This window comes from Chlorocebus sabaeus, chromosome 22 (assembly GCF_047675955.1).
Source record: "Chlorocebus sabaeus isolate Y175 chromosome 22, mChlSab1.0.hap1, whole genome shotgun sequence".
Lineage (NCBI taxonomy): Eukaryota > Metazoa > Chordata > Mammalia > Primates > Cercopithecidae > Chlorocebus > Chlorocebus sabaeus.
The window spans coordinates 9,082,489-9,096,727 of record NC_132925.1 but is presented as its reverse complement, the minus strand read 5'-3'; the positions used below and the strand labels follow the sequence as shown (position 1 = coordinate 9,096,727).

General features: G+C 38.5%; 1 protein-coding gene across 4 annotated transcripts in view; it reads right to left on the bottom strand.

Moving 5' to 3' along the window:
• Positions 1-13,568, bottom strand: part of CADM2 (cell adhesion molecule 2) — a 1,085,741-nt gene extending 1,072,173 nt beyond the window's left edge. For 2 of the 4 annotated variants that reach the window (XM_038002402.2, XM_038002403.2), the window contains exons 1-2: positions 13,065-13,568; positions 12,889-12,967 (exon numbers count right to left, since the gene is read on the bottom strand). In XM_038002402.2, coding sequence (XP_037858330.1) covers positions 12,889-12,949 — 61 coding nt within the window. In that variant the 5' untranslated portion in view covers positions 12,950-12,967; positions 13,065-13,568. Of the gene's footprint in view, positions 1-12,888 lie in introns of all 4 variants that reach the window. The other 2 variants (XM_007986176.3, XM_007986175.3) reach the window with 1 other exon arrangement.
• Between the last annotated feature and the right edge of the window lie 671 nt (positions 13,569-14,239).

The following is a 14,239-nucleotide window of genomic DNA, read 5'->3' as shown; positions in this document are numbered from 1 at the left end:
ATATTACAATAAAATATCTGTTTACATATGTAAAATCCTTAAGCACTAAACAATGCATAGATGGATATAAAAAGTCAAATTTCGGTAAATGCTATTTTAAGAGTTACTGTTATACTATGTTATAAAACATCTTTAGGTGGAAAGGAAAAAAGAAAAATGCCATTTCTGCAGTTTGCAATCGTCCATAAGTTCCTTCTACAATACGTCACCAAAGAATGAATGTGGTTGCAACCACTCAGTCTACAGGTGAAAAAACTAAGCTACAAGAGAAGTAACTTGCTCAAGGCCAGTGAGACAGTGACATGGCTTGCCTGAGAACTCAGGTCTCTTGCTTCCCACTATCATGTCTTCCTACTGCAAGGGACTTCCAAAATCAAAGTTTTAGTCCATTGATAGCTCCTCCCATTGCAGAATAAAGAACCCTCACTACTAAATAAAAGACCTCCACCAGGCCAATCTCACTACCACTTCCACACAAACCACAATTTGACCATGTATGCTTCTTGTGTTATGCCCATTTCTCTATTATCAATCCACTTCTATACTCCATCATGGTATGGCTAGGTGATGATAATTTCCTGGGAGAAAATATCCCTAAAGCCTGATGGAATTTACTTTTACCTTATAGTTAGTCCATCATGAAATGATAAAAAATATGAATCTCCCCAATCTGTCTATACCCATCAAGCATATTTGTTTTATTAAAACATATACTCTTATGCTGTCAGATCCCTCAGGGATAATATGTTCTGTTTTGTTGATAGTCCATACTTGTACAGTCAATAAAATTGGGTAAAGCAAAACAAAGTTTAAAATAAATCTGATTTTAGTGACTTCCACCAGACCTCTATAATACTATGCACTTCTTATCTCTCTAGAACACTTTTATCATAGCATTGGAAATTTCATGGAAATGAAATGATATGGAGAAATTAAGTTACTAAATGGTAACACCATTAGTTTTACCTCATCCATAGCATTTTTATATTGATAAAAAAGCAAGCCACCGAACATGAAACTACCCTGTATAAATTTTACTTGATTTTTAAAAATATGTCTGTAAATATTATTGAACATACTTCTTTTTCATGTTATTTACCATGAAATCTTTCCGTAAAATCAGTACTATTTGTACAATGGTCTTTCTATAAAACCTGTACTCTTAGTGTAATATTTGTTTGCTAAATATCATGGATATTGTTTTTAATTTGGTGCCTCTGGACAAGAATGTTGGTCTGAAATGCTTTGGCATGTAAAGTAACAGGTAAAGGTGTTTCTTTTTAATAACAAACTGAAATTCAATTTCTAAGTGAATCATTATGAATAAAAATCTTGAACATAGGAAGGTATAACTTTTCCTCACAGTTCCAGTTTCAGATAGTACGTGGTTACACACAAAAAATTAAAATATGTCATATTTAACCATAGGTTATAGGAATATCCTCAATATAATGAATAAATTCAGTAACATATTAAGATAATGTTTCATTGAAAGAGTGAAAGAGTCAACAAAAATTGCCTCGAACAAAAATTGCAACAAAAACTATCTTCCCTTTAACTCACTAGTCTCTGGAAAGTTGATGAGCAGGGGCCAGACAAAAGCCGTGTTAGAGAAGAAGGGTTATTCTGCAACTGTAGCAACATACAGACCTGTTTTCACATGAACAAGACTAGGTGCTAACAGAAGCTATGAGAGAATATAATTCTTAATACCAACTGTATAAAGCGGCAAGAACCCTTAATAAATTTAGCTAGTTTATCTTCATTGGACACTTATTTACAGAATACCTATTCATCTATGAGGACGATAGAGTGATTTCAGCACCTGGCATTCAGGTAAATCGTAAGCTAGTCTAGTTAATAATATCTTTTCAAATGCTAAGAGTCATGAAACAGTCAAAAATCCAAAAGACATCAGGGAAATTGATTTTTAAAATGTGAGGAAAAAACTATATGACTTTTACGAAAAGCCACATTTCATTGGGATTTTTTAGAAAAAGTATTCTTAAAACACTTTATGTGAAAATATAGTCACTAAAAATTGTAGAGTCTTTTCTTCATTGGTTTCGGGTTTCCAGTAACTGTATTTACATTTTCTTTAAAAAGTAGATAATATTTCCATCTTATCTCTCTGTCTTTCAAATGCAAAAAAAAAACAAAAACCAAAAAACCAATCACAGCATATATGTGTCATCAATTGCAAAAGTAACTAAGCATTAAAAACACAAACAGATCAACATTTAGAATTTATAAAGGGTCTTTTAAATAATACTGACAGAATCTCTTCCAGTTAACTGAGAAGAATGCACCCTGAATCTTTACTTCAGGGACTAATCAGAGAACCTCTACTCTCTAGCTTGGCAGGAAAAAAAAAAAGCAGGTCAGTCCACACATAATCTGGTAGATCAAGGTCAGCTTGTAATTCCTCTTTGTTTATACATTTATCCGGAAGTGCCAGCTACTTAAAGTAGAACAACAAGATAATGTGGCTTCACGTTTAACCAAAGTCATCATCAGGAATATTTTTGAAGCTAGAGATAAAATCTTTGGAAAGCAGACTGAAGATAAGGGGTTAAAATACCCAAAGATATCAGGAAGATTCAAATGTTTACAGTAGAAATTTGAATGGACTGCCCTGACTGAAAGCAATTAATTCATATTTTTGTTAAGTACACCATTATTTAGAATTATTTTTGTTTCTTGGGGTGTATTTCTGTCTTCTTCCTGTATATTACACACAAATGAAAAGTCACTGAAAATATTTATTCTATTTGGAGTACCGTATTGGCATTTTGGCAGTTATAATGTAAATACTTATATATTATCTAGATCCGATTAAAGAGTTGTGTCAAGATTAAATCTATTAGAAGAAAACTAATCAATCAGTGGAATGATGAAAACATTTGGAAAAAAAAAAAAAAAAAAAAGACAGACCAGACATTCGATTAGTCACTTGAAATATAATGAGGACTAAGACTTCAGGCCTGTACACTAGGGGCTTATAGTCCACTAGAGGAGACAGGCAGATAAACACATAACCTTCAAAATACTATAATAATAATATACAAATTTTATGTAGATCATAGAATAGACAAAATCAAATGGTCAGTTCTCTCATGAACTAAGAACACATAAATGCTTAAAATAATCAATAGATGGCAGATGGCATTCTTTTGTCTACTAAAACTAAACTATAGCTTCAAAAATTATGCTATTGTGTAAAATAATCAAATAAAAATTGTCAAAACATATTATATCAGCTTATAAAACGCTTTTTATTGCCATAAGCATAAATAAAAGAATAAAAGACATAAGTTGCAGTTACAAATTAAACCACCCTTTTCTTATGACATAAGACACAGAGGAAGACATGTAAGTCAAAGGGTACAATTAATACAAATGCACTCTCATACTCATGTAATATAGGAAAATATCCCCTTATAAGTGATATCAGATACAAAACAAGCCAATTCTTGTAGCAATCTCTCCACAAATGAAGTCGCTTTAAGAAAAAGATGTCTGCCTCTCTCTGTTGAGTTCAGCATCTCTCTATACTTTCACCAATATTCAAATTGCATCCAAATTAAAACCCGAAAATAAAATGTCTCAAATTTGGCAATGCACTGACATTTGGCAGTCCATAAAGATTGCAGGCAATTAATACTACTTAAATATCGATAGCCTCACATAAAATCCAGCAAAACTTCAAGATCCCACCATAGCAAAATGTGTTAATGGGCTAGTTAAGGAATAAAGCATTGCCTTAGGAACAATTTCTGATTCTTCTTTTTGTTTGGGAAAATGAAAGAGACAATCCCTATTCAGGGTAGGGGATACACATTTTCACTCATTATTTTATTTCAATCCTAGAGCAGTATCTGTTATTTAGAAATAACAGATACTGTATTATGTATCACAATGGTGAATTTAATTCTGCCTTGGCAGGGTATCTAGTAAGTGCAGAATGTGAGTAACTGCTTGCTATATTGAAGTCATAGATATATAATTGCCTTCAGAAACATCCTTCTCTGAATACCACCTACACATTAATACATGACAGTGAACTTACAGCCAGACCCCTGTTCTATCCCACATGATCCCTGAAAAGGCTTTGAAATGAGGACACGTGCATAATTAAGGCACACTGAATATCACAGTACATGTAACAAACTACAGTATTATGAATCCTTAGGGGAACCTCATAGAACTAATACATTTTCTAAAGAAAGCTGCACATGAGTAAAGGGAGACTAAAATGCTAATTAGATCCTCTCAGTGGAAGCTATAGAAAAGTTGATTCTTGAATCCTGAAGTTGGACATAGAATGGAACATTTGTATACAGAAGTGCTGGAGAGGGAAAAAAAGAACTTGACATAAAAGTCCTTGAATAGATGATTTACACAATTCATGAGCAAATAAATGAAGCAAAATAAAAATATAACAGTGGGAGAATTCCAAACCTCCTGAAAGGGTTAAGTATGAGAACTGATTTCGTATTAGAAAGGGATTATGTAACAACAGAGGGAAATACTCAGCCTAGCATATGCTAATTTAGTCAGCTTTGCCAGGCATTTCTCTGTGTGTTTGGCTGGCTGACTCACATTCCTTTCCCCTTCTTTTTGCCATTTTTATTAAGAGACTACGGAATGGAGCTTTCAAAAAACTGCAGTAATAACAATAACAAAAACAACTCAACACATATTGTACATGTTTTATCCTTGCTAAAACACTGAGGTGTGCTCCTTGGGGGTTGAAAGGAAAAATACCCAATCTGTACATATTCTGTACATATCCTTTAGCAAAACTCCACTTCTTTATTCTTCATTCCCCATTAATTCATTTTAATGGATCTTTCAAGTCGGTAGCATGGGCAGGGAATGGGAGGGATATTATATTCCTGGAGAGTATAAAGGAAGCTGAGTTAGTATTCAGACTTCAGCACATAAAATAGAGAGCAGTAAAGAAATGGCAATTAAATAAAAAGCTTACTATATATTTTTCTTTGCTTTTACATATAAATATTCTAATTCGTAATGCATTATTTCTCATTTAAATTTAAGCCTACAACTCCAGATTGAAAAACAGAGATGCAAAAGGTATGAGAATGAATGGAAGTTACAAATGTCATGGACATTTTCCCCCATGGGGGATACAGGACAAGCTCATGTAAAATATGAATTTATTAAGAAAATTAGGACTTTTTTTACACACTATAAATTTTAGGCCTTGATGTTTAAATAAGCATTATGGAAGGCACCTGCATTTTAAAATACAAACAATTTTAGCTTAAAAGCTAAAAATATTTCTTTACAAGAATAGATTAATTGGCTTTATAAATTACAGCAAATCAATATAACAGCTATACACTCAGCAGTCGACAGCACATCCTTGTCAGAAAGGTGCTTTCTCACTCTGTTCTCAAGGACAACTTTAGATAAGCAATGTATCCTTACTGTAAATTAACCATCATAAAATATATAAAATTTTTAGAATCGCAATCTGACTTTTTAAAGGACTTTGTTTTCTTATAATGTGACATTATTTGCACTATTTGATCACATTTAGCTTTGAGACTTTTCTTTTTTCTGAAAGCAAAAGTATGCTTATTTTTACTTGTTAAGCAATCCCTAATGACGTCAGTATTTAACCCCCGGAATACCTCCTTAACTATCACTAGACAGAGACTTCCTCTCCAGCAATGAAATGGCTAAAAGATACTTTAACTATTCAAGTGAAAATGATTTGCTGACTCAGAAACAGTTATTCCCAAAGTTGAATAAAGACTGTGTTAATATTTCCTTCAAAGACCTCAAAATACAATGTGAATAGTTAATAACCCCCTCTCTCTATGGCAAATCTTACCAACTTAGCTCTGTATCTATTCAAGTAAGTTCTTATCACTCAGTTTCATTAGCACAAAAATAGATCCAGAATACTCAACCCTATTGTTATTTCATAAATTGTAAGACTTGTGTGTGTATTTTAAGTGGAAGGCTCGTAAATCGTTGTTGCAGCCTAAGAAAATTTACTTAAAAAATAAAATAAAATTCCTAACCTTAATTGAAAGAGTAAAAGAACACAATGAGTCAAAACAACACAAACTCTTACCTTTTCCTTCATTCTATTATACATCCCTGAAAGCCCTAAACTCTAATTACAAAATTAATAAAGATGTTCTTCAGTCTTAAAAATAATGATATACTTAAATGTGTATATATGTGCATATATATAAATAAGTGACTGTGAAATAGTTCCTTTCTCTATAATTACATCTCTGATTTTGACATTAATATTTAACTGATCCCTACTTAAGCAGAATATTTACTTCACTAATTTTTAAATAGGCTTCTAAGATGAAAACATGCTTCTAAGATGAAAACAATTTCATATATGCTTAAGGAAATCCACTGAACACATTAACAGGAACAACTGGGCTCACTAATAAAAATCAGTTTTATAACATATTCAGATTTTTGTTCTGTGGCAAATGGAATCAAAATATACGAAGCTATGTTAGTTCCTTTTATCTGATAGGGTTTAATGGTACAACAATAGGTTTACAACTCTTACTTTTTTAGAGAACGTATCAGATGACTTTGCCTAAATGATAAATAATATTGTTCAGATAGGAAACATTCTCTACTGATGTGACATAACACGAATTATACTTAACAACACTAACTAAATTGAACATACACTGAACCGTTAACTCCTATATTGTAAAGAAACTACTATATTCTCATAGTACAGGAAATGCTCTTATAAGAATGAGATTAAGGGACTAACTGCTTACTCACTGAAGGAAGAACTGGATAACAGAATGTTTCCCAGCCAAACAGTTATTAGGTCCAATACATGTAAAAAACAGCAAAGAAATCCTATTTCAATTTTGCTATTCATCTTTATTAAACTGACCTATGTTCCGGATGGTCTGGAAGAAAATTAAATGTTCACCATTCATTGGATGAAAACGTTGGTAGTTTTAGTGGGATTTATTTATTACTCTCTAAACAAAATGTATGTTCTCTCTTTTGCTTTGTCATAAGTTCGTGTGATTACAAATACTCTGGATCATTTCTGCTTATAAAAAGCTAAAGGATGTTTTATGTCCACTACAAGCTATGAAAAAGACTTCCCATTTCACTCTCATGCCACATGACTGCTTTCCTCTGAGTTTGCCGCCTCTGCAGAGCACATTAGGCCTGAGATGCCATTTGCATCATCACACAGCAGGGGGCTTCAGCTGCCACAGCTCTAGGTTAATCCTCACCCACCTCTTTACACAAGGAATTTGCAGAAGATGCCTTTCTTGATACTACAGAATTGCACTCCAAAAATGCTTGACATTTTCAAATAAAATGTTGGCAATGAACGTGTCCTTTTAAATATTTTAGGTTAAATCAGTAAATTTAAATTATGTCCTTCATTTTTTATAAAATTAGTTTATGATCTAATCTAATGTAAAGTATCTGGAGTTTTTATCAAGGAAAAGAAAAAATGGTAGGAAAATGTTAAAAAATGACTGATCAGATTGAATTCACTTGAAGATGTATTTTAAGAACTATTTATGTGATAATTTAATACAGGAAAACTTTCGTAAACCAACATAGCTTACAAAATGTCAAAATTAACTCTTACGTGACTTGACAAAGTATGAGTGTTTCCATATTATGAAAAGAAGAGATCATTTAATCCCATCAGAAGTAATTACAACATACTATTATTCAATCCAGCACGACTGTTTATACATCTACTAAAATGAGGATAAGAAAACTGCATAGCTATGTAAGGCTCAGAGCTTGCCCTCAGGAAGCTTAAGTATAATAATTGTTGGGCACTAGAACTGTTTTAAGACAGTAAATCAGACCAGTATCTGCCAATTCAACAAAGGGGCTTCTGACTTGAGTTTCTGAGTCGGCTTCCTTGGTTTGTGATTTTCCTTCTCTCTACTTCCTTAGTCTATTCAGTCAGCTGCTACCAAACGGGTGACTTAGCCAATCGGTTTAATACAGTCTAATAAAATGAAGACTATTTCTCAATAAATATCATAAAGCACATGTCAGCAAGCTCAAATAAAACATCCATATGACATTAGGTCTATTTTGATTATTAATGTACCCCCAAATCCTTCATGGTAAATAAGGCTTGCTTGTCTCAATCACTGATATCCCACAGACTACTTAAAGAGAAAATTTATGCCATTTGGTGTTGATTCCAGGCCACTTTCAAATGCATGCTTAGGATGTCTTCCAACATCTTTGCACTTCCATTTTGCTCTTTAAGTGATTTAAGTATTTTTTTTCTTTAAGAAAAATGACATTCTACCACTATTTAATTGTGTGACAAATAGTTTTAAAATGTCTTATCTTCTAATGAAGGACACAAGAACAGATCATCTCAATTGATACTTAGTTTTGTCATATTATGTTCCTAGAGTTCTAATAGTTACAGAAATGGGAAAAAAGACAATGAAGTAAGCTTCCACATCTTGATATAAAACCAGTCTAGGAACTCCTCATATTTGCAAAGATTTTCTTAATTACCAATTGTCTGATGTTCAACTATTTAAGCCACAGTTATTGCATTTAAGTATATAGGCTCCATTTTCCAAAGTTTATGTTAATCGAAGAAGGGAGTGAGTAAAAGATATTTCAAGAACTACAGTTGGCATAAGAAATGAGCTTGACAAGACTAAAGTTAACATATGTGAAGGTAAAAGAGTTGGAAAGATATGATTTTAGGAAGCATAATTATTTCATTAAGTGTATATAAGTATAATATGTATTATAACGTGCTTTCTAAAAAATGTAAGATGAGGTTCATGACACATACTGAGGCAAGTATTATGTACGTCCAATGAGATTTAATTTGAATATATATTCAAATTAAATTGTGTTTGTGTTATATTTTTACTAAACATAACAAATCATTTACCAGAATGTACCATGGCCAAAATTAAAAATTAAAAAAAAAAACACACACACAAACACAAAAAACTAAAGCCCCAGTATCTGTCTTGGAGGTGTTTTTGTATACGACTAATTCCAAAAAGTAAACACAGTTCTCAACAAAATGAGGTCTTGTATGCATATATGCATGACTATTTCTTGTTATATTTTGCCCTTGTTTCCTTTCTGCCCTTTCCAGAACTGATTCCTGTGCTGCCCAGGGCACTCTCCATCTTTGCAGTGCCCCCTCAGGCATGGAAAGGGATAAAGTTTCAGCAAGGGTTAGCAATTGAACTGGATCTACTCTATAGCCAAGAGAGGACTTAGTTACAGGTGGCAAGCTTTTGCAATCCTTGCAAAGAAATTCATTTCTCTAATGTGTCCCTTGTGCTTACTCCAGATTTTCCTCTTTCTATGATGAGGGAAAATAAGAAAAGATGCATTGTAGCTGAACACTAAATCAAATTTTGCTATTTAAGTAGCCTACATTCCAAGTTATAGTTTGGCCAAAAGCATATGTTTATTTTCTATTTATTATTCATTTCCTAAAGACACGATGAGGATGAGGACAAACTGGCAGATGTTATAGAATTAAGTAAGCCTTTTAAAAAAAAAACTCATTTTATCATTGACTGGATTCTCATCACTGGCTTATCACTCCACATATTAACAAGCCAGAACATTGATTTGCTTCTGGGAAAAAAAGGTAAAAAAGATAGATGATAATATAAAATACAGTCAGTTAAAATACAGAAACACGGAGAAGATATGTTCAAATGAGTCTTTTTGTCTTTAATAATGTATACTGCAAGAAAGGGAAGAGTAATACATGGGATAAATAAACTGATTAGTATTACTTAAGTGAATATCACTATAGTGCTGATAAAGCTAAAAAAAGAAGCTATTGACTGACTATAGTATTTGCCTAGTCATAACTACTAGCAGGCAGGGCAGACTCCCTCTAGCCAAAATCAGTCGCTCACTAGTTCCCCTGCCACCCTTTTCTCCCTACACATAGAAAGACCCGCTAAGTAGTCAATCTATGTCCAAGAAATAAAGCCTTCATTCTACAACCTAACTAAGTCCTAATAAAACGGTAGGGTAGGGGGAGAAACATAAATCTGAACCCCGAAGCAATGTTCTCAGCCAAGCCTAAGACAAGGAAGGCATGAGCAATTTGAGCAAAACCTGACAATATCAACAAAGTATGATGTGTCTGTGGAGTAGTGTTAGATGAATAAGTGTGAGGCAGCCATAAATATGAGAAGACAATCCAGTGGTGCTTTGTGCCTCCTCCTCTTTCTTTCTTTTTTTAATCCTCTTATCTCTTTTAGTGTATTCATATGGTCTGATCTAAGATGCTCCTAAGTCCACAGGCACGGTTGGACTTGTGCTCTTTCCCTGGTTGCTGTATAGGACCTTTATTTATTTATTTATTGGACCTAATGTTGGTGTTGCTGCTGGTTGCAGTGGTGCATTTTCTCTGCTATACTCACACCCCCTTCCCGCACCCCCCCACCCCCACCCCAGTCTGCTGTGAAAAGCAGCACTGTCTTAATCATTGGTTTACATACTCAGTAAAAGAGACTCATGCCTGAATGCTGCTGATGGAATCTCTCCGGGTAGAGAAAGAGTAAATCCTCCTCCAGGCTGAGAGAGGCACCAGCAAACAGTTATTTTGCACTGCACTGAATAGACAATTCACAGGGAAATGTTGAAGGAAGAGAGGAGGCGACCCCAAGTGCAGTCCATGACCCACATGCTCTATAATAAATAATTTCGCAGCAGCCCAGCAGTGTGTGCATTGACCGGCCGGGAGCAGCACACACAGATTGGCAGGGAAAATACATCTAGCGGTGTCGAATTTTCATTGCAATCACCAAATTAACTGATTCCCCCACATCACACTCCCCCCAACACGGCGCACGCCGGCGCGCGCGCGCGCACACACACACACACACTCACACACACACACACACACACAGCTGAGCTGAGAAATGCAAGTTACTGAGAGGTGAAGTAGGGTCTCCGGGAGATTGTCTCAGCGCGGATTAAAAACCTAAGTAACGTGTCAGACACCCGGGTTACTTGCGTGAGGATGGGGGTGTGAAGGGTGAGAAATGGGACTCGGCGGCGTACGCAGGAAGAATGTGCTGTCTGCCTTCACGGAGATTCTGGCACACATGACATATCTGAAATTTACACCCAACGTAAAATACACAAAAGTACCACCAAAATATTCTACGCAAGATCTCTAGAAGGTCAGTTCGTTAATTCAGGAAAATTCTACCCACTGCCTCTTCTTTCATGTTCATAAATATGCATAAATAAAATTCTGTCCCCAGTCTATATCCCGGAGGAGGGCAGGAGAGAGGATGCATTCCAAGAACTTGCTGAAAGATGGTTCATTGACCTCATTTAAATCCTCCAAAGGCCGATTGGGTTTTGCACGCCAGTGAGTCTACGTGTGTCTTACTTTCAGATCCCTTTTACCCAGGGAAAAATTAATTTCATCAACTTATCTTCCTGCAAATACCCAAATAATGACAGAAGGGTTTAGAGGTAGGCAAAGAAAAAAAAAACCTAGTCACCTAGCTTAAAAAATATTCTATCAATCATCATTTCGCATCCATCCTCGCTATATCTCACATTCAAGCCACATCCCTATACTATTCTCTTCAAAGCAACGATCTTCCGCCTTACAGCCCCTGCCCGCCCAGCCCTAGCACGCCGCCTCTGCCTCCTCCACCACCCAAAGTGTCCTCATGCACTCCTGTACTATGCATTGCCATTTATTTCATAATCAGCATCATCCTCCCATTCCACACAGCCCCCTCACTCCCTCCTCCTAAAAACAGGGTCTGGAGAGAAGTGAACCCAGATTCCCTAGCCTTCCGGCATCCAAACCCAGTGATTTGCATAATAACAGCGTTTTGTGCGGCTTCCCTCCACTGCGGTCGTAGGGGTTCTTACATTTCACGTGAAAGGATAATATTAATTACGGAAAGAAGCGGCAGAGAGAAGATGGAGAGGTAGGAAATCTAAGTGAAAATCTCTTGGCAGTAAAGTAACTGCTAGGAAGCATATATTTCTTTAGTTAAAAAAAAAAAAAAAGAAATGACACAGACTGAATAATAAAAAGTCAATGTGTTGATAAAGTGCGTTTGGGTCTTTTAATTTTTTTGCCTTTTCTCCCCTTTCTTAATTTATTGGTTTATTTATTCATTCGTTCATTTTTTCTTTTTCCTTATTCTTTTTCCTTTCTCTTTTCTTTCTTTCTTTCTTTTTTTTTTTTTTTTTTCTTAAATCCCAGACAGAGTCTCCTCTCTCTTCCTAGGTGAATGACACGTCTCACAACACATTTTCCCCCCGGAGATGTTATTGCAATGCACACGGTGCTGCCGCTGCTGCTGTTCTCGCCGTCTTGGTAGCTCGCTCCCAGGCTCTCACACACTTTTTAAAGACACACGGATATGATGATGGTGGGAAGAGGGGAAAAAGAAAAGGCGACCCGAAAAGGGGGAGGTTAAAGAGATGACAAGAGATGGAGAGGGTCGGTCAAGAGCGTGATGTGGGAGGTGGCTGGTGGGGGTTGTCGGGAGGGTGGAATGTTCAGAGAGGCACAAGTTGCCAGCCAAAAGGCGTGGGAGGGGGATGCTGGCGGGGATGGAGTGAGATGAAGGAAGCTCAGGTGAATGAAAAGGCAAAAGGTGCCGCGTAAGGGGCTGACTGCTGGGAAGGCAGGGCTGAGCCAGCGTTAGAAATTCAAGGGGCTGGTGCAAACTGCCACTGCCCCCTGCCGCACCAGAGAGTAGGGGGAGGGGGTGGAAATCTATGGGGACAGGGGGACTGGGAGGGGAGAGTGGAAATATGGGGTGGAATGGGGACGATGGGGAATGGGCGAGAAGTTGATGTTCCCCGCGGCGGGGCGGGGATTACCTTGTAGCAGGAGCCCGCAGACACTGTAGAAGCGGAGAACGGCGCTGCGTTTCCAAATCATGGTCCCTTCTCTAAAGGGCTGGGGAAGGAACGAGGGGGCAAGTAGATGCTGGTGAGCGGGGCACGAGAGTGCAGGGCTCCGCTGGTGTCCTCCTCCCGGCGCCCACGGGACCTACCGTCCCCGCCGCTGAGGTGTTCGAACCCGCGGACTCGGATCGGCGGCAGCAGTAGCGACAGCGGCAAAGCACCCGCAGAATGGGGTATCGGTGGGCGAAATAGTTTCTTCTCCTCCTCCTCCTGCTGGCGGTGCAGCCGTGACAGCCCGTCTGCCAGGCAGGGGTTTGGAGCTTGCCTTCCTCTCGGCGCGCACAGCAAGTCCCAGAGCCCGCCGGGGCTGCCCGAGCAGGTGGTGCAGGGGTGCCGGGGTGTCGGAGAAGGTGCGGGCGAGGGCTGCAAGGAGTGGGTAGGTCACGGAGGGGAAGGGCTGGGGGAGAGGGGGAGCAAGCAAGCAGCACTGCCGCTCGCACCCGGGGTGTCTCGAGGTCCTGGGAGGGGAGGTAGCAGCGGTGGAAGCAGCGCTAGTGGCGGCAGCGGCGGCGGCAGTGGCGGCTCCCGGATGCTCCGGCTGCAGCGGCGGCTGTAGCGGCAGCGGCAGCGGCGGCGGCAGCGGCGGCGGCAGCAGCGGCGGCAGCTCTACGGCGCACCAGACACAAGGGCAAGCTCAGAGCGGCGGAGGCCCCGCCCCCACCCTGGCCAGGGACAGACACCGCCCCCCGGCCAATGGAAACACAGCCGCCCACCAGGTCTGGCCAATGAGAGAAGGGGATGGGTGGAGACAAGCGCCGGGAAAAACAAACAGGCTTCTCAAGGACCCTTCGGGCAGGAAGCACTGAAGCCCCCGTTCAGCACCCCCGGCGGATCTCACCTCTTTAGAGATGTCTCGTCTGAACTTGCAGGCGAGACAACTGCCTTCATTAATCAGCGCTCTGCACTCAGGGAGGGTTCAGCCAATCGCCACCGCGAGGGGGCGGGGTTAGCCGTGTCCCCAGCATGTTCTGGAATTCGTGGTGCCTGGGCCAGGTCCTGGGTGCGAGGTTCTTCTGCGCATTTGGACTCCTAGAGCAGATGGTGGCTGCACCTGCCCACTCACCAGCTGCAGTAGCAATCTCTGACGATTCCAGCAGCAAAAGGGAAAGATTGCAGAGGACGTGGGAGAGGCTAAGTATAGGGAGTGGAACACCTACCTGCCTACAAGAACTTGTGTTGCAAAAAAGGAAAAATAAGTGGAGGAAATAATTTTGTTGTTGTTGTTCAGAGATTTTACTTAGTCTAGGCATAAATCTCAGTGGAG